Source organism: Pelobates fuscus, chromosome 1 (assembly GCF_036172605.1).
Source record: "Pelobates fuscus isolate aPelFus1 chromosome 1, aPelFus1.pri, whole genome shotgun sequence".
Lineage (NCBI taxonomy): Eukaryota > Metazoa > Chordata > Amphibia > Anura > Pelobatidae > Pelobates > Pelobates fuscus.
The window spans coordinates 54,122,899-54,139,912 of NC_086317.1; the positions used below are offsets into that span (position 1 = coordinate 54,122,899).

The following is a 17,014-nucleotide window of genomic DNA, read 5'->3' on the forward strand; positions in this document are numbered from 1 at the left end:
TGTTCCATACAGGCACAGTAGGGGCACATACTATAAATGAGATAAAAGTAAAGTAAGCATTGCTTAATTTCTTCTCTTTGTATGCTTTCTCTATGCAAAAACAATGATTGAAAGGGAGCTAAGATGCTGGAAACCAGTTTTAGGCTAAATAAGTGTTGGTTTCTATATTTAATTTTATTTTCACAACTAGCCGATATATATTGGCTAAATATAGAGGGAAAGTAAATATAACATGGGCTTGCTCCTCTGGGGACATTAGGGAAAGATTCTTAGCAAGTGGATGAGATTCTTAGCATGTTGATGAGGAGTGCCCTGTGCAAAATAAGCCCTGATTTGGGTTGATCAGTCAGTCTGATGTGCATTCAAGTTAGACTGATCCCCCAGTTTTGGGTGTGGCCCAACGCAATTCCAAGCAGACCAATCCCTTCTAATGCCACAGATTAAGAGTAATTAGGGTGTAAAATTCCATGCTTTAGCATAATTATTCTTCTTCTTCAAATAACTTAACTATCCAACATTAATGTAATTTTGTAAGGGCCAGAAGGGCTCGCCATATATTTCTACTGAAAGGGACATTCAAAGCATCAAAACTGTTTTAGTTTTGGTGTATAGATTATGTCTCTGCAGTGTACATTTTTTGCCATTTAGGAGTTAAATAACTTTGTTTATGCAGACTCACACAGCCACGATGTAGGGGAAAAAAAGTTTAATATTTACAACATAGCGTGTTTATCTCCTGCTCTCTTAATTTAACTTTAATTATACACATGAGACAGGATATAAAATAATCTGAATTAAAGGAACACTATAGGGTCAGGAACACAACCATGTATCCCTTACCCTATTGTGTTAAAACCACCATCTAGACCCCCTGACCACCCTTTACCCGCCCCCCCCCCCCCCCCCCCACACACACACACACCCCTCCTCCACCCCTAAATATAAATAAACCTTACTTTTATTCCAGTGCTGATGCTGGCTCTGTTCCTTATTTGCCTACTTTGCTGACATCATCAGAAGTGATTCTCTCAGCCAATTGCAATGCTTTCTCATAGGAAAACAAAGTCAATCACAGCCCTGGCCAATCAGCATCTCCTCATAGAGATGCATGGAATCAATGCATCTCAAAGAGGGTAGAGACACTGAATGTGCCCCAGGAAGCACCTTTAGTAGCCATCTGAGGAGTGGCCACTGTAGTTATCACTAGGCTGTAAACTAAACACTGCATTTTCTCTGAAAAAAAATAATTATACTCACCAGAACAAATACAATAAGCTCTAGTTGTTCTGGTGACTATAGTGTATCTTTAAATACATTGTGGAAAGAATGAAAGCTTTTTCAGGCAGTGTGTAGGGTGTGCCTGTCTCAGCCAGGGGAGGTGTGGCTAGGACTACAAACAAAAGCTATTTAACGTTTAAATGGCAGAGAACTGAGTAGTTAAATTGCAGGTGCATGATTTATACATCAAAATCATTTCATTAAGCTGGAGTTGTTTAGTTGCTTAGAGTGTCTCTTGTAAATATACATATTCAAGGGGGAAATAATTAATGTGTTTTACTAAAGCCATTGGAGGATTTATTATTTTCCATAAAAAAAAAAAAAAAAAAAGATTTTTTTTTGTGTGTGGTTTGGAAAAACAATTGTTTTTCCTATATATTTAGTTACAGTTTAGCATTCTTTAATGGAAGTAATCCCGAATATGCTTTATCTGGTTTTATTGAATCAGATTTCTAGGCCAGCATATGCTTTCACATGCATTTCGATATTTTTTTTTTCTTCTTCTTCTTCTGCAGTTGATGTTCTAAAAATAACTTGGTTTTACCTTCTCTGAAAGGCTAGTCTATTACTGTCGGTTTCAATTAAGTTGGGCTTTACATTGACATTTCAATAAAAAGCCATGCTTTCTAGTTTAGGATTAGAAAAAATCCCTGAGAATAGAATAGAGATGATCCACTGGTCCCTCCTCTTAATCGACTTCTATTCTCTTATTTCATCTGTAAAAGAGGAAAAACCATGTAACTTGATGTAGGAGCAAGAACAGAGAAATTCTACTTGAAGCACCGTTTGGAGTGGAACTTTTATTTTTTTTTTCTTTCAAACTGAAGCTAAACCTCTGTAAAGCGATTCTGATTTAGTATATGAAAGCCAACAAAATGTGGCTTTTATTTTTAAAATCTGCAATCTTAAAAACTCCTGTCATAATGAAATTGATTAAATTAAAAATAAATACACTTTTTTTTTTGATTGGTATAAGTTTTCTTTTGTTTTCCTCCTATGGTAACCATATTTTGTCTAGCACGTGCCTGTGTCTAATGTTTTGTGTCCCCATAAGCTCCATGCTTTGGTATAAGTCCACCCTGTCTTTCAATTTTTGTATGGATGGTGAGTCCAATCTAGGGCTATAAGATGACGGACAGCCAGTGAGAGAAATTTGTGTAATGCCCTTTGGGAGTATGAACCTCTGTCCGTGGGCATAAAGAGAAGGTAGTTACTGGGATTAAGGGGTAGAGGCGGGATTTCCATTGAATCGATAAGCCTTTCTGCCACAGTGGTTTAATCTTTATGCATGACCACCATGTATGCAGCATTGTTCCCTCCTCTACTCCGCATCTCCAGCACAGTGAGGGCGCTGAAGGGTAAATTTTAGGTAATCGCGTAGGGGTTAAATACCACTGATAGACTAGTTTACGGTGCGCTTCCACATGGTGGTAGCACTGGGTCACTACCCTGAGGACATTCAGAGATTCTATCCAGTCACCCTCTGTGAAGGTTATACCGCAGTCTATCTCCCATTTCTGTATAAAGGAAAACCTCTTTGACGGCAGTGTGCCTTCTAGCAGTTTATAACACGCAGAGAGCGATTTGGGCTTTAATGGGTACTTCCAACATTATCTATTTTAACTGGGGTGGAAGTTCCCAAGGGGAGGGAGGCCATGTAGCCAGATGGGACTGTAGGAGGCCCTCTATCTGTATATACATAAATATATAGCTGGGCAGTAGGGTTAACAGGGATGTTAGGGATGTTAGGGATGTTAGGGATGTCCATTTGTGGAGTTGTAACCACGGTGAGAGTGTGTTAAAGGACATTAGGGGTGCTTCTGGTAGAAATAGTTTTTTAAGACTGTCCATGTATCATTTTGCCCCAAACGCTTATCATGAGCTTGGTGGTAGAGAATAGGGTTGGCATTGCTCATCTGTAAGGGGAAGGTGTCCAAAGATATTCTATGAGAAATGGATCTGCTCCGCGTTGTTTTTTCATATCCACTCAACTCAATGTCCACTCCGGGGCATGAATGGTGGCCACTGCCTGTAACATGACTGCCCTTTAACATGTTGGGCACTCCCATGCCCCTCTTCCTGGTAGATTGTTGCAGTAGAGTCAGTGAAAGCCTAGCTTTTTTGTACACCCATATAAACTGTGTAAGTATGTTTTGCAGCAGCTTGCAATAGGAAGGAGGAATGGAGTCAGGGAGCATTCTAAAAATGTATAGGATGCACGGTAATATCATCATCTTGGTTGTGTTAATTCTCCCTGTCCACTGCCTGTAACATGACTGCCCTTTAACATGTTGGGCACTCCCATGCCCCTCTTCCTGGTAGATTGTTGCAGTAGAGTCAGTGAAAGCCTAGCTTTTTTGTACACCCATATAAACTGTGTAAGTATGTTTTGCAGCAGCTTGCAATAGGAAGGAGGAATGGAGTCAGGGAGCATTCTAAAAATGTATAGGATGCACGGTAATATCATCATCTTGGTTGTGTTAATTCTCCCTGTCCACGTATCCCTGACTCCATCGTGGACAGGGAGAATTAACACAACCAAGATGATGATATTACCGTGCATCCTATACATTTTTAGAATGCTCCCTGACTCCATTCCTCCTTCCTATTGCAAGCTGCTGCAAAACATACTTACACAGTTTATATGGGTGTACAAAAAAGCTAGGCTTTCACTGACTCTACTGCAACAATCTACCAGGAAGAGGGGCATGGGAGTGCCCAACATGTTAAAGGGCAGTCATGTTACAGGCAGTGGACAGGGAGAATTAACACAACCAAGATGATGATATTACCGTGCATCCTATACATTTTTAGAATGCTCCCTGACTCCATTCCTCCTTCCTATTGCATTCCTCCTTCCTATTGCAAGCTGCTGCAAAACATACTTACACAGTTTATATGCCTTTTACTTCGAAACTGTTACGTATGGTTCAGCGAGGGGCTCTAGAGAAAGGATGAAAAGAAGGGGGCACCCCTGGCGGGTTCCGTTAGATATAGGAAACAGGCGAGACTGAAAGCTTGCAGTAAGTACCCATGCAGTTGGATGGTTGTACAGTGCCATAATACCCCTTAGACACGAAGTAAGGAGGATTGTTGATATAAGATTGGAGCAAGAGAAAACGTCCCTCTTTGTCACACTTTTCTGCACCAGGGATTGAAACACCTCTTTTTGGGGTTTTTTAAACAGGAGTGGTAATCTATCGGGAATAGAGGAGAAATACATTTTGAATGAGCACTCCATTTGAAGTGAGTCTCCTGGAAAAATACTGTGTGCTTTGCTGTTTTTGGCTTCCGTTAGAGCCAATCTGCTTTTGTGAGCTGTATTTAGACCTTTGACATTCCAGGACAGTATGTTAAGACTCATTGAAAGGGAAATGTGATGGTACCTCCGTGGTGCAGGTTAAAAATCCTTATTAAACAACATTGCCATTCAGATTCCCTACCACTTGTCGTGGTCATTATTCTCAGCAACATGTAAATGTCCTCCATGTTTTCCCCTCCCTGCAGTTGCTGTGTATCCCAATACTTTGGGGGCAATTTAAGCTCGCGCAATCTGTGTGTACACAGACAAAATGCCTGCCTAGAGAAGCAAGCATGCGCATGGCTAGGTTCAGTAGGCCAGGACATCGACAACCATCTCTCCAGCCCTGGGCCTCTGTTTTAGGCCTATGAGTGTGCCAGATTCCATAAGCCGGCTCCATGAAGTGTTCTGTATGTGCATTTCGACTCTCGTGTACTGAACTAACATAAAAATAAGGGAACCAATAAGAAAAAAAAAAAAAAAAAAAGAAGCACTATATACATTTACCCGTTTAGAATCAACTTGAGTCTGGGACTCGTATGAGAACGAAACATTACAGCGTGTAGCCGCATATCAGGGAGAGGAGGAGCTTGTCCTAGTGCTCTGCATGGAAGTGATGAACATTCCTCATAGTAATGCACTGATTCAGTATTGGTACTGATTGGCACAGCGGTTTGCAGCACATGCTCAATTGCCTCTTAATTATTTCCTATGGAAAATCAGTGGTTAGACTGAGATTGTCAATTTTGATTATCTCAGCCAAGGAGGTGTAGTGGGGACAGGGCCAGCTGCGAGGAGACCCACCAGAATAAATGTAAGCTTTATACCTTTTTAAAGAGAGTCAAGGGGGGCATAAACTGCGTTTTTAACACTATAATGTCAGGAATACACGTTTGTAAGACTGACACTATAGTGTTCCTTTAAATAGGACAACTAATGTTCAGATTGTTTAGGTTGGAATAGAACATCATTAGAATAAAGAAAAGAAAATACATTAATTTCAATTTATTTGTTGTGATAAGCTATATAATCTGGTAATGTAGTACAGTTCATGTAATGAAACATATGTTACACACTCCTTTATTCACAGTGATTGCAAAGATAAGTGACTATACACGGTTATCAATTATATATAAGTTTTTATTGTGTTATAAGTGATTAATGATTACACAGAGTAGTCACTTGGTAGAACATGCAGATCCTCAGTGCTCCATGAAGACATTACAGGTAGTGATATTAGTGCAAGAACAACAATTAAGATAAAAACGTCAACAAGATACATCATAGCGATGTGGCTATAGGGCATATTATCTATTAAATATGTGTGTTAACAGGGGTCAAATGGTTACTGGTAAGAGACGCCCCTATGACAGGCAATCAGGTGCAGCTTTAAAGCTGGGCAGGTGAAATCTGGAATACTCCACTGGACTTATAAAGGGCACATGAGGCCTGATCGGTATCATCGCTGGAGCATATGTGAGCAATTCACAGGGGCGGAGAAGCCTCAGCTTCACTAATGTTGTTTCAATAGTTAAACGGCTTATAGTGCCCAAGTGTCAATCATCCATCCGTATGTTTCCCACTCATATTCAGTGCAAAGTAGTTATAACACAGTGTTTTTAATTTTTGATTCATTTTCCATCTCGTGATGAGGTCACTGCATGTCTTCCCTCCTCCCCCCCGCCAGCTAGCCCTCCAGACGATCCTGTCGTACACAGTTATCAATTAAAACAATAATTATGTTTAAGAATTTAGCATCAGCTAAAAACAGTGCTGGCTAATAACTGCATTTGTTTTCCCACAATGGTCAAATCGTCTGTCGAAAGGCAAAGTATCATAGAAAATATAGTTCACAAGCATTTTCAGCCTAGTATATGATTAGTTATCTGCCACTGAGAACAAGACATCACCAGGAACTGGATTTGTCTGGAACATTTATGATAAAACATTACTGTGCTGTGACTTACCTGAGGTGCAGCCAACCAACCAAATTTTTCTTCTAAATGATTCATGTCTTTGTCAAAATTATAAAGCTGTCTGTACCGTAGAGAATGGTCATCAATTAAATTAAATTGTCTTCTAGCGTAATGGTAACTTTCATTGTTCCCTTTCCTTGGGAAGTCTAACCATTCTGGATGCCCAAATTCATTTCCTGCATTCAAAAACATATACTGATTATTACACTTAATGTTCCAGTAAAAGATATAACAAAAGCAATTTGACATAAGTCTACTTTAGGAAGGTAGAATAAGCTAATACATTCCCAAACTCCAAAGTACATGTAAAGAAAAACTGATCATTACAGAATATAAATGCAAAATGCGTATTAAAACAGTAGCAACAGTGTAAAGAAATTAATGGCCAATCCACAGTCAAACATGACTTTCCTCTGACATGTCTACTACACATCTAATTCTGTGTTTCATAAACCGCTGCTCCTGTACCCACATTTGTCTACAAGACCCCTACAGATCGTAATCACAATAATTAAATGTTAGCATAAACATGGATTTCTTGCACACTAAAAAGGAACATTGAAATCTGGCTACTTTGAAAATAAACAGCAAATAAGTCACACTATTGTAGCTCATTCTTAGCAAGGACCTGTGTTCAGTCTCTGCTATTTATTTTAGCCTATGCTACCTCTTATTGCACAATGGGATATATTGGTGCTAGATAATTAATAATAACAGCAGCAATAGTCAGTCTAGTAGAATAACCAAATCAGATGGGTTTTTTTTCAGATCTTTTGGGGCATAAACTTTGTTACTTTCTTGTAAATTCTGGATATTTCCCTGTGTACTGAATAAATCACTGTATGTATCATAGACAGTGAAAGCTGAATTATGCAATGTAATAAAACATAGACAATGCATATAGAAATATATATATATATATATATATATATATAGAAATATATATATATATATATATATATATATATATATATATATATATATATATATATATAAAACACTAATAACTGTACTGAGTAATTACTGTGTGACATTTCATCTACAAATATTTTCAAGGTATGCAGAAAAATAAATCTGAATAAAGCTTGTTCTATAACCCAGGAAGCATTTTATTTAAAACAGCAATGCACATTTCAGAAAACCCCATGCTGTTTAAAAACCAAACCAAAAAAAAAACTTTTCTAGGGTTCATTAACATTGCATAGTGATTTAAAAACATACTTATGTTTAATCGGCCTTAGATAGTAAAATCTCAAAGATTGGGAACAATGCTAAATATAATTACATGACTCCTCAGAGAAATATGAATGTCTTTATCCTCACATTTCCTCTACAAACATCAACAGTGAAGCATGGCTAATCAGGAAAGCATCTAAACAGATATACCACTGAGAATGTGCTTGCTGTAATTAATTTTTTTGTAATTTTTTTTACAGTGAATCTTCGAACTTTAAAATGACAAGCGGTAAGACAGAACTAGTGAAGCATTTCAAAACAACAGGGTGTGCAGAGAAAATAATATAAAAAAAATTATATTATGACAGGATCAATTTAATATTAAAAAAAAAGAACAATAATTGGGGGGGGGGGGGGGGGGGAGATAACAGGTTTCTCTTATTTTCAAGGTTATTTTTAAAACAGAGATACTAAATTTGTTGTGATATAAGCACCTAGGCCTGATATTTATGCTTCACATGCCGCATGAAAGAGGTAAGTTATAGTTCAACAGACATATAGATCGATTTCCAAGGTTTGTTTAAGTTCAGAACTTGCGTAATTGTTGTCGTCATTAACGTGTAAAAGCACAAAGTTTCTACTGACTGTTCTGTTGCAGTCTGTAAATTAACCCATTCAGGACGGAGTTAATAGTACACATTCTGATCAAAACAAAACGTTAACAAAGAAATGGTATTTGCGCTATATGTCTGTTCAACCGTAATTTACCACTGTCACATTAAGTTCACCCACACTTATTATATATCATTTTGTTCAGGAGAAACAGGGCTTTAATTTATCATTAACTATTCATATATGGAACATAATTTATTATGAATAATTATAAATTATAAAGATTGTATTTCCGTCTGACATTTTATCTGTGAATGTCATAATACATAAATAGGTTTTACTGCAAAAGAATGCACATATTTGTAATCAACAATGTCTCACGAGTACAACAGTACTCCCCATTAACAGGTTTTATGGTGTTTTGGAAAGTTACAGGGTCAAATATAGAACGTTCCATTTTCAAATTGAAATTTGCCAGATTAGTAATGTTACCTTTGAGACAGTGTGGTAGCTCAGGAATGAGAATTACCCCCATAATGGCATACCATTTGAAAAAGTAGACAACCCAACATATTGAAAGTGGGATATATTTAGTATTTTTTAGTAGCCACTTAGTCACAAACACTGGTCAAAGTTAGCGTTCATATTTGTTTTTGTATGAAAAAAGCAAAAAACTAATATTTGGCCAGTGTTTGTGACTAAGTGGCTACTAAGAAAGACTGGACATACCCCACTTGTAATACCTTAGGTTGTCTAATTTTGCAAATGGTATGCCATCATGGGGGTAATTCTCATTCCTGGGCTACCATACGCTCTCAAAGGCAACATAACCAATCTGGCAAATTTCAATGTAAAAAAAATGAAATGCAAGCCTTATATGTGACTCTCTAACTTTCCAAAACACAATAAAACCTGTACATGGGGGGTACTGTTAATCTCGAGAGACTTTACTAAACACAAATATTAGTGTTTTAAAACAGTAAAACATATTACAACAATAATATAGTCCAAAACAGTGCCGTTTGTAAAAAAAAAAATGCAAAAACGTCACTTTTACTTAAAATATCATCGTTGTAATACAATTTACCAGTTTGAAACACTAATATTTGAGTTCAGCGAAGTCTCCTGAGTAAAACAGTACCCCCTATGTACAGGTTTTATGGTGTCTTGGAGAGTTACAGGGTCAAATATAGTGCTTGCAAATGAAATTCTCTGCACTTTCTCCCTGTGTTGTCAGGCATGTCAATCAAATTTTAATTAATCAAATCACATAATTATGTTAAAAGATTACTTAAATATACATGTAGAATTTTAATATATATGCATTTATAGGTATTTAAATTCTACGTGTATACTAATGTAATCTTCTATGTAATTATATGTATTTATCTCTATATATAATATATATACATACATATTATATATATGTAACGTCATTCTAAGTGTATTTTAATACTAATATATGTACTTATATTAATATTAAAATACACTTTGTATGACGTTACATATATAATATGTATATATAATATATATATATATATATACATATATATATATATATATAAATACATTTATTTTATTTTTAAACATGTTGATTTTTTTTTTTTTTTTTTACTTTCCCACCAGCAGGGGGACTGTCTGACATTTCAGACAGTCCCCCTGCTGGCAGATCCACAGCTAGCTATAGCGGGCCATGTGATCGCTCTTTGAGAGCGATCACATGGCCCCCAGGGGCCTCATTTGCCAGGGGAGGGCTGCCTGGGCTGTCAGGCAGCCCTCCAGAAGAGGATCGCGGCGGAGGTAATTCCACCGGACCTCCAGGGGCTCAAAGCCGTTACGGCGTTCTATGCCGCCGCAATGGCTTTAACCCCTTAAGGACCGAACTTCTGGAATAGAAAGGAATCATGACATGTCACACATGTCATGTGTCCTTAAGGGGTTAAAGCCCACTTAATGCGGGACGGCATAGAACGCCGTAACGGCGTTAACGGGTTAATATCCAAAAGTGAAAGTATTTTCTGTATAAAGCTATAGTGATGCTAATCATTGGAGTACATTCAAACCAAACCGGGAACTATGAAGAACTGCTAAAGGAATTGCAAACTACTGACCAAAAGAACAAAAACAGATACATTCTCGCTCACAGCTTGTTCAGCTTTCTTTACAGCCTAAAAGTTGTAATTTCTTTTTCACTTATCAACAACTTATAGTTTAGTAAATTGACCTGTACAAATCTTTAATGCAGTATGTTTGCAAGACCATAATACATCAATTTACTATTTATATAATCCAAGTGAAAGTATTCACTAAAAACAAAACTAAAGATGCAGTTATATTGTAATTAATCAGAAATAAAGAGTAATTCTCTCCGCAAGGATTGAAATCATCTGCCGTGTTTCCGCATTTCAGAGAAAAGCATTTTAGAATTCGGTATCATGGACTGTAAACAAGACACTTCCAAATGTCCTTGAGATTTTTGCTGTACTAAATCACACATCAGTGGGCTTCAAATATTAGGTTCAAACAAATTTAAAGAGAACTTAAATGAGCTTGTTTTATCAATCTGTTCATATAAGTATGATACTTGCTTTATCAATGAGGAGATTAGTATCACTTAAACTGATGCTATAAAATCCATCGACTTGACAGCTTTAATCAGGGATCTGAATACATTCTAAAATGGGCAAATATGCCTTTGACTTCAGATACAAAATACATCTGAAGAATCTTGATTTAGATTTTTAATTTCTTATCTCAAGTGTCAGAACCCCAAATCCATGCTATTCCGCTGAGTTACCAATGATTGAAACAGACATGTTGTACTGATCAACGTCCAGATTAAATTCCACAAGAAATTATATCAGAGAAGATTAAAGGGCTACAAAAACAAACAAAAACAAAACACTACAAAAAGGTATAAAAACATTAAAACAAAAAATCGGAACACGAGAGTAAGGGGTGTTATAAAACTGAAAGGACAAGAAAGGAGGATTAGAAATTGAAGCACAAGTAGGAAAACAGAAGCAAAATGGTATATTGGATTCATAAAAGGCAATGCATATGAGAAACAGAGGAGATCACAAAATGGACCTGCAATTTTAATAGCTTAGTTGGCGCTATTTATTTACTTTTTATTCTATGTTTATTTTTCAAGGCTTAGTCAACCAATTACAGCAGATTACAATACAAGCCCATTTGGCAGGGTCGGGCCTGTTGCTACAGTGATCCCAGGCATCCCATGTGCACATACATTTTGGAAAGCTACCCAAACTATCTGTAAGACATTTCCTCATAATTACAAGTGGGAAGTAATGAAGCAATGAGAGATGGTAGCGGTGGAGGGTGAGTGGACTTCTAATGTCTTGTTAAGTTCTTTTTAGCAGCTACCAGAGTGTTGTATGCAGTAGCATGAAAAGACTGTGCCAAGTAAGAGAAATGCCTGTGACATCTGAAATGACTACAATAAGAGGCTGCTGTTTTTTTTTTTTTTTTTTAGAATAATTTATGGCTTTGTTTGGGGGTCGGGGATGGTTGGGAATACATAGTGCTTTCCCTTAAACCGAATAAATGAAAGGAGGACAGGACAATAGAAATAACATTTATCAAGGTTACATAGTTATATAGGCTGAAAAAAGACTTGCATACATCAAGTTCAGACTTTCTCACATATGGTTTTGCTGTTGATCCAATAGATGGTAAAAACAAAAACTAAGTTTTACAAACTAGGAAAAAATGCTGTTGAAACCCTAAAATTGCAGTCCGATCTCTCCTTAAATGTAGAGGCGGTCACCTCACATACTAAAAATTGTATCCGTGAATTTTATGTTTTTCACGCAGCCACTGTCTAAACATCTGCACAGACTTTGATAAAACCACCACTTCTGACAGAGAATTCCAAATACATTTCTTTAGACTAAACTCCTTTCTTCCAGACTAAATCTGTGGCCTGGTGTCCTTTGTATAGTCCTGTTAATGAATAGATTTCCAAACAATGGTTTGTATTTGTTCCTTATATATTTGTATAGTGCTATCATATCCCCTATGAGGCTCCATTTTTTTTTTTTATTAAATAGATTTTAATTTGTTAGTCTTTCTTCATAACTAAAATCTTGAGATCCCCTTATCAATTTTGCAGTCTGCCTCTGTACTTTTTCTAGTGCCATAATTTCCTTCTTTAGAACAGGTGCCCAAAATTGCATGGCATATTCAAGGTGGGGTCTTATCAGTGATTTATAAAGAGGCAAAATTATATTTCCATCTTGAGAATTAATGTTCCTTTTCTATGCACAACAATATCTTATTGGCCTTAGCAACTGCTAATTGACATTGCACATTTGTACCTAGTTTGTGGTCTATAATTCCAAAATCCCACACTTGTGTTGTTATCCCTAATTCACTATCATTTAGGGTGTAATTTACCTGTATATTCTTCCCCCTGAAGTGCATAACTATGCATTTATCTACATTAAATTTCATCTGTCATTTGAGTCCCATCTATTTATATCCCTCTGCAGTGAAGTAATATTCTGAATATATTGTATTACCTTACCTAGTTTTCTGTCATCTATAAACATTGACACTGCAACATCCTGATCTATACTTCTACTGGAGGAAAATGGTCAACGCATGGATCAATTTGCCCAGGCCTTCCAAATGCTTCTAGCCCGTACGGCTCATCTTCAGCCCGATGATCCACCGTCAGTTCCTACACCTCCTGTTGTGAATATTCCTATTGTGTATAAGGCTCCTTCAATATCATTATCAACTCCTCCTCATTTTGGAGGCAATGCTCATGAGCGTTGTGGATTTTTAAAATTAAATAGAATATCACTTTGATGCGTCTCCTGGATCATTCCCTTCTTATAGATCCAAAATAGGTTATCTAGTGAACCAGTTGACAGGTAAGGCCCTAACATGGGCCAATCCTCTATGGGAGAGCAATACAGCTATAGCTTTTGACTATAAAGAATTCCTTGCTGAGTTTAAACTGACATTTGAGCCATTGAGTAAAGAGAAAACCGCTGCCAAAGCTTTAATGCATATACAACAAGGCAACAGGTCTGTTGCAGAGTACGCCATTGTACTTTTGCTTCAGAGAGAGAGAGAGAGAGAGAGAGAGACAGAACCAGAAATAGAACTAGATGTTCCAATTTGTCTATTGCTAGCCCCCTCCCCCCGTTTCTCCACTCCTATGTTACCTGCTCCATCTCCCCCTCCTGAACCTGAACCCATGCAATTAAGGGTGATGAGATTATCCGAGGCTGAAAAACTATATAGGAGAAATGAAGGACTGTTTATATTGTGGGAAAAAGTGTCATTTGAGATTAGCTTGTTCTATTCAGCCGGAAAACTTGCGCACCTAAGAACCGTCAGGGACCGGCCTTAGGTGTGATGTATATGTCCCCTGGTTTGCCTCAAAATAGGTTTATGCTTTCTGTGTTTGCCCAAAGTAATAATGTAAATTTCTCGTGTTATGCTTTGGTTGATTCTGGTGAAGTTGAAAACTTTATAGACCAACTGTTTGTTATCAACCATGTAGTGCCGCTAAAAGAAAGAACCACACCTTTGACCACTGAGGCCATAGATGGTAGTCCACTGTCCCAACCTTTGATCCCACAGGAAACCTTACCTCTTACCTTAACGGTAGAGGCTTTACATAAGAAACTTATCACCTTCCAAGTTATTTCATCTCCTTCTTGTCCCATAATACTTGGTTTTTCATGGCTTTTCAAGCACAATCCGCGTATTGAATGGGTTAAGGCTGAGATTCTAGAATGGAGTGGTGAATGTAGACTTAAGTGTATTCAACCTATTTCTAAGAGCTTGGACATGGTTAATGTACCTACTACTGATCATCTTTCTACTGAGGTTCATTTTCCCTATTTGGAGGTTAAAGAAGTGCTTAACAAAGTACACACTGATGTTATACCTCCACACAGGTCTTATGATTGCTCCATTGATTTGCTTCCTGGTACTATACCCCCTAAGGGTGGTGTAAATACCTTATCCCCTCAAGAAATCAAAATCATAAAGGAATATATAAATGAGTCCTTGTCTAAAGGTCACATACGTAGATCTTCTCCAGCTGGTGCTGGTTTCTTCTTTGTATCTAAAAAAGAGGGAGATCTACGTCCCTGTATCGACTATAGGGCATTCAATAAGATCACTGTGAAAAAAGCCTATCCTACACCACTCATTTCCGAACTATTTGACATACTCCAAGGTGCCAAAATTTTTACCAAACTTGACCTTAGGAGTGTGTATAATTTGGTGATGATTAATGAGTAGAAAACAGCTTTCAATACTAGAAATGGGCATTACGAGTATTTAGTCATGCCTTTTGGCTTATGTAATGCCCCAGCCATATTTCAAGATCTTATAAACAATGTACTTAGAGAATTATTTTGTATTGGTGTATACTTATATTCTTCTGATCTCTCCATGGGCATCTAAAACAAGTTTTACAAACACTACTTAAAAATGAATTATACTGTAAACTTGAAAAGTGCCTATTTGATCAGACAGAGATTCAGTTCCTGGGTCATGCGATTTCTGTTTCTGGTTTCCAAATGGATTCATGAAAACTTGAGGCGGTTCTGCCTTGACCCCGACCCAGTGGATTGAAAGCTATTCAGCGTTTTATAGGCTTTGCCAATTATTATCGTAGGTTCATAAAGGGATTCTCTACTGTTATAGCCCCCATTATTACCTTACTCATAAGGGTGTTAACAGCCACAGAAAGCGATAATCTCAAAACCTTGTTTGCTTCTGCTCCCATACTAGTGCACCCTGATACCAGTACACCTTTTATACTAGAGTAGATGCATCAGAAACAGGGGCAGATGCTGTTCTATCTCAGAGGGAAAGAAAGTACACCCCTTTACACCCTTGTGTTTTTTTTTCTCTTTCTGTCACCATCAGAAAGAAACTATGATATAGGCAGAGAACTGTTAGCCATTAACCTAGCTTTAAAAGAATGGCAACATCTTTTGGAGGGTTCTAACGATCCACTTTTGATCATCACGGACCACAAGAATCTGGCTTACATAGGTGAAGCCAAAGATTGTCTTCCAGACAAGCCAGATGGTCTCTGTTGTCACATTTCAATTTTGTGATTACATACAGACCAGGCACAAGAAACGTCAAAGCTGACGCCCTATCCAGGCAATATGATTCCGAGGAAGAACAGGAGCAAGGGATTTCTCCTATTATACCTCCTGACTGCATTATTTCCTCTACTGTTGGCCTCGCCTCTCCTTAGTATCATTATGACAGCTCAGGCACAGGCTCCCAGCGACAAACGTCAGGGTAAATTGTACATACCACTTAAGGAGAGAAAATAAATATTGAGGGTATTTCATGACAATGTAACAGCAGGACATTCCGGTATGAGCAAAACGATATCTGCTGTCACCAGAACGTTTTGGTGGCCTTCTCTTAAAAAGGATATAAGAGAGTATGTTACAGCATGCACTGTTTGTGCTGTTTCCAAAGTTCCACATAGACAGCAATGTGGTTTGCTACAACCACCTCCTATGCCTCACGTTCCATGGTCCCATATAGCTATGGACTTTATTGTCGAACTTACAGTCTCTAAAGGTTTTAACACCATACTATGGTCATTGACCGGTTCTCTAATGCCTCATTTCCACTGAGCGGATCGGTTCGGTTCGGTTCGCTATTTTGGGTGTTTCCATTATGAAAGTGGTCCATACAAGCGAACCGTACCGATCCATTCAGGGTCCTGCTTCAGATGTAGGGCCATAAGAAATGGAACGGTTCGGTTAGGGCGGAGCTACTATACAATCCATTGATTGGTGGACAGGAAGAGCATTTTTTCTAAACCCTGCATGGCCCAGAAAGGTCTGACTTGCAGTGGAAACGCTCACCAGAATGGGCTGGTCCATTCTAAACCTTCAAACTGTACCAACCCGAACCGATCCGCTCAGTGGAAACGAGGCATAAGATGGCGTATTTCATTCCACTTAAAAAGCTGCCTACCGCCCAAGAACTCTTACACATATTCGTAAAGTAGATATTCAGGTTACATGGTATTCCACTGAATATTGTGTCTGACAGGAGTTCTCAATTTGTATCTAGGTTTTGGAGATCTTTCAGCAAACCATTGGGTATAGAGCTATCCTTCTCCTCATCCTATCATCCACAGACTAACGGTGTAGCTGAAAGAGCTAACCAGTCCCTGCCTTCTGCATTTTCCAATACTGCCATTCTCTGGATACTCATTTGAATCTCATACGTGACACCTGAACTCAGGTTCAAACGTTGCTTTAAACGTTGCTGTTGCTCGTTTTAAATGTCAGGCGGACAAGAGGCGAGGTGCCACGCCTGTGTACCAGGTTGGTGACATGGTTTGGTCTTCTTCACAACATATCAGGTTGAAGATACCTGCTATGAAGTTTGCACCCAGATACATAGGCCCTTTTCGTGTCCTTCGCAAGATCAACCCTACTTATTACTCTCTTGCCCTTCCTGCTAATCTTCATATTCCGAATACCTTCCTTGTCTCCTTGCTTAAACCTTCGATTTGTAATAGGTACACTACTCCTTCGGTTCCTCCACCTACTGTGGTTGTTGACGGTGAAAAAGAGTACAAAGTCAGTTCTGTTGTTGATTCAAGGTTATCCCGTGGTTCTCTTCAATATTTGGTCAA

At 38.0% G+C, this 17,014-nt stretch overlaps 1 protein-coding gene across 1 annotated transcript in view; it reads right to left on the minus strand.

Annotated features, from left to right (window-relative positions):
- The window catches only part of GBE1 (1,4-alpha-glucan branching enzyme 1), a 184,214-nt gene that overhangs the window by 34,415 nt on the left and 132,785 nt on the right, over positions 1 to 17,014 (minus strand). Inside the window, exon 13 of the mRNA XM_063448657.1 lies at positions 6,547 to 6,731. Within this exon, the coding sequence (XP_063304727.1) occupies positions 6,547 to 6,731 (185 nt within the window). The remainder of the gene's footprint in view (positions 1 to 6,546; positions 6,732 to 17,014) is intronic.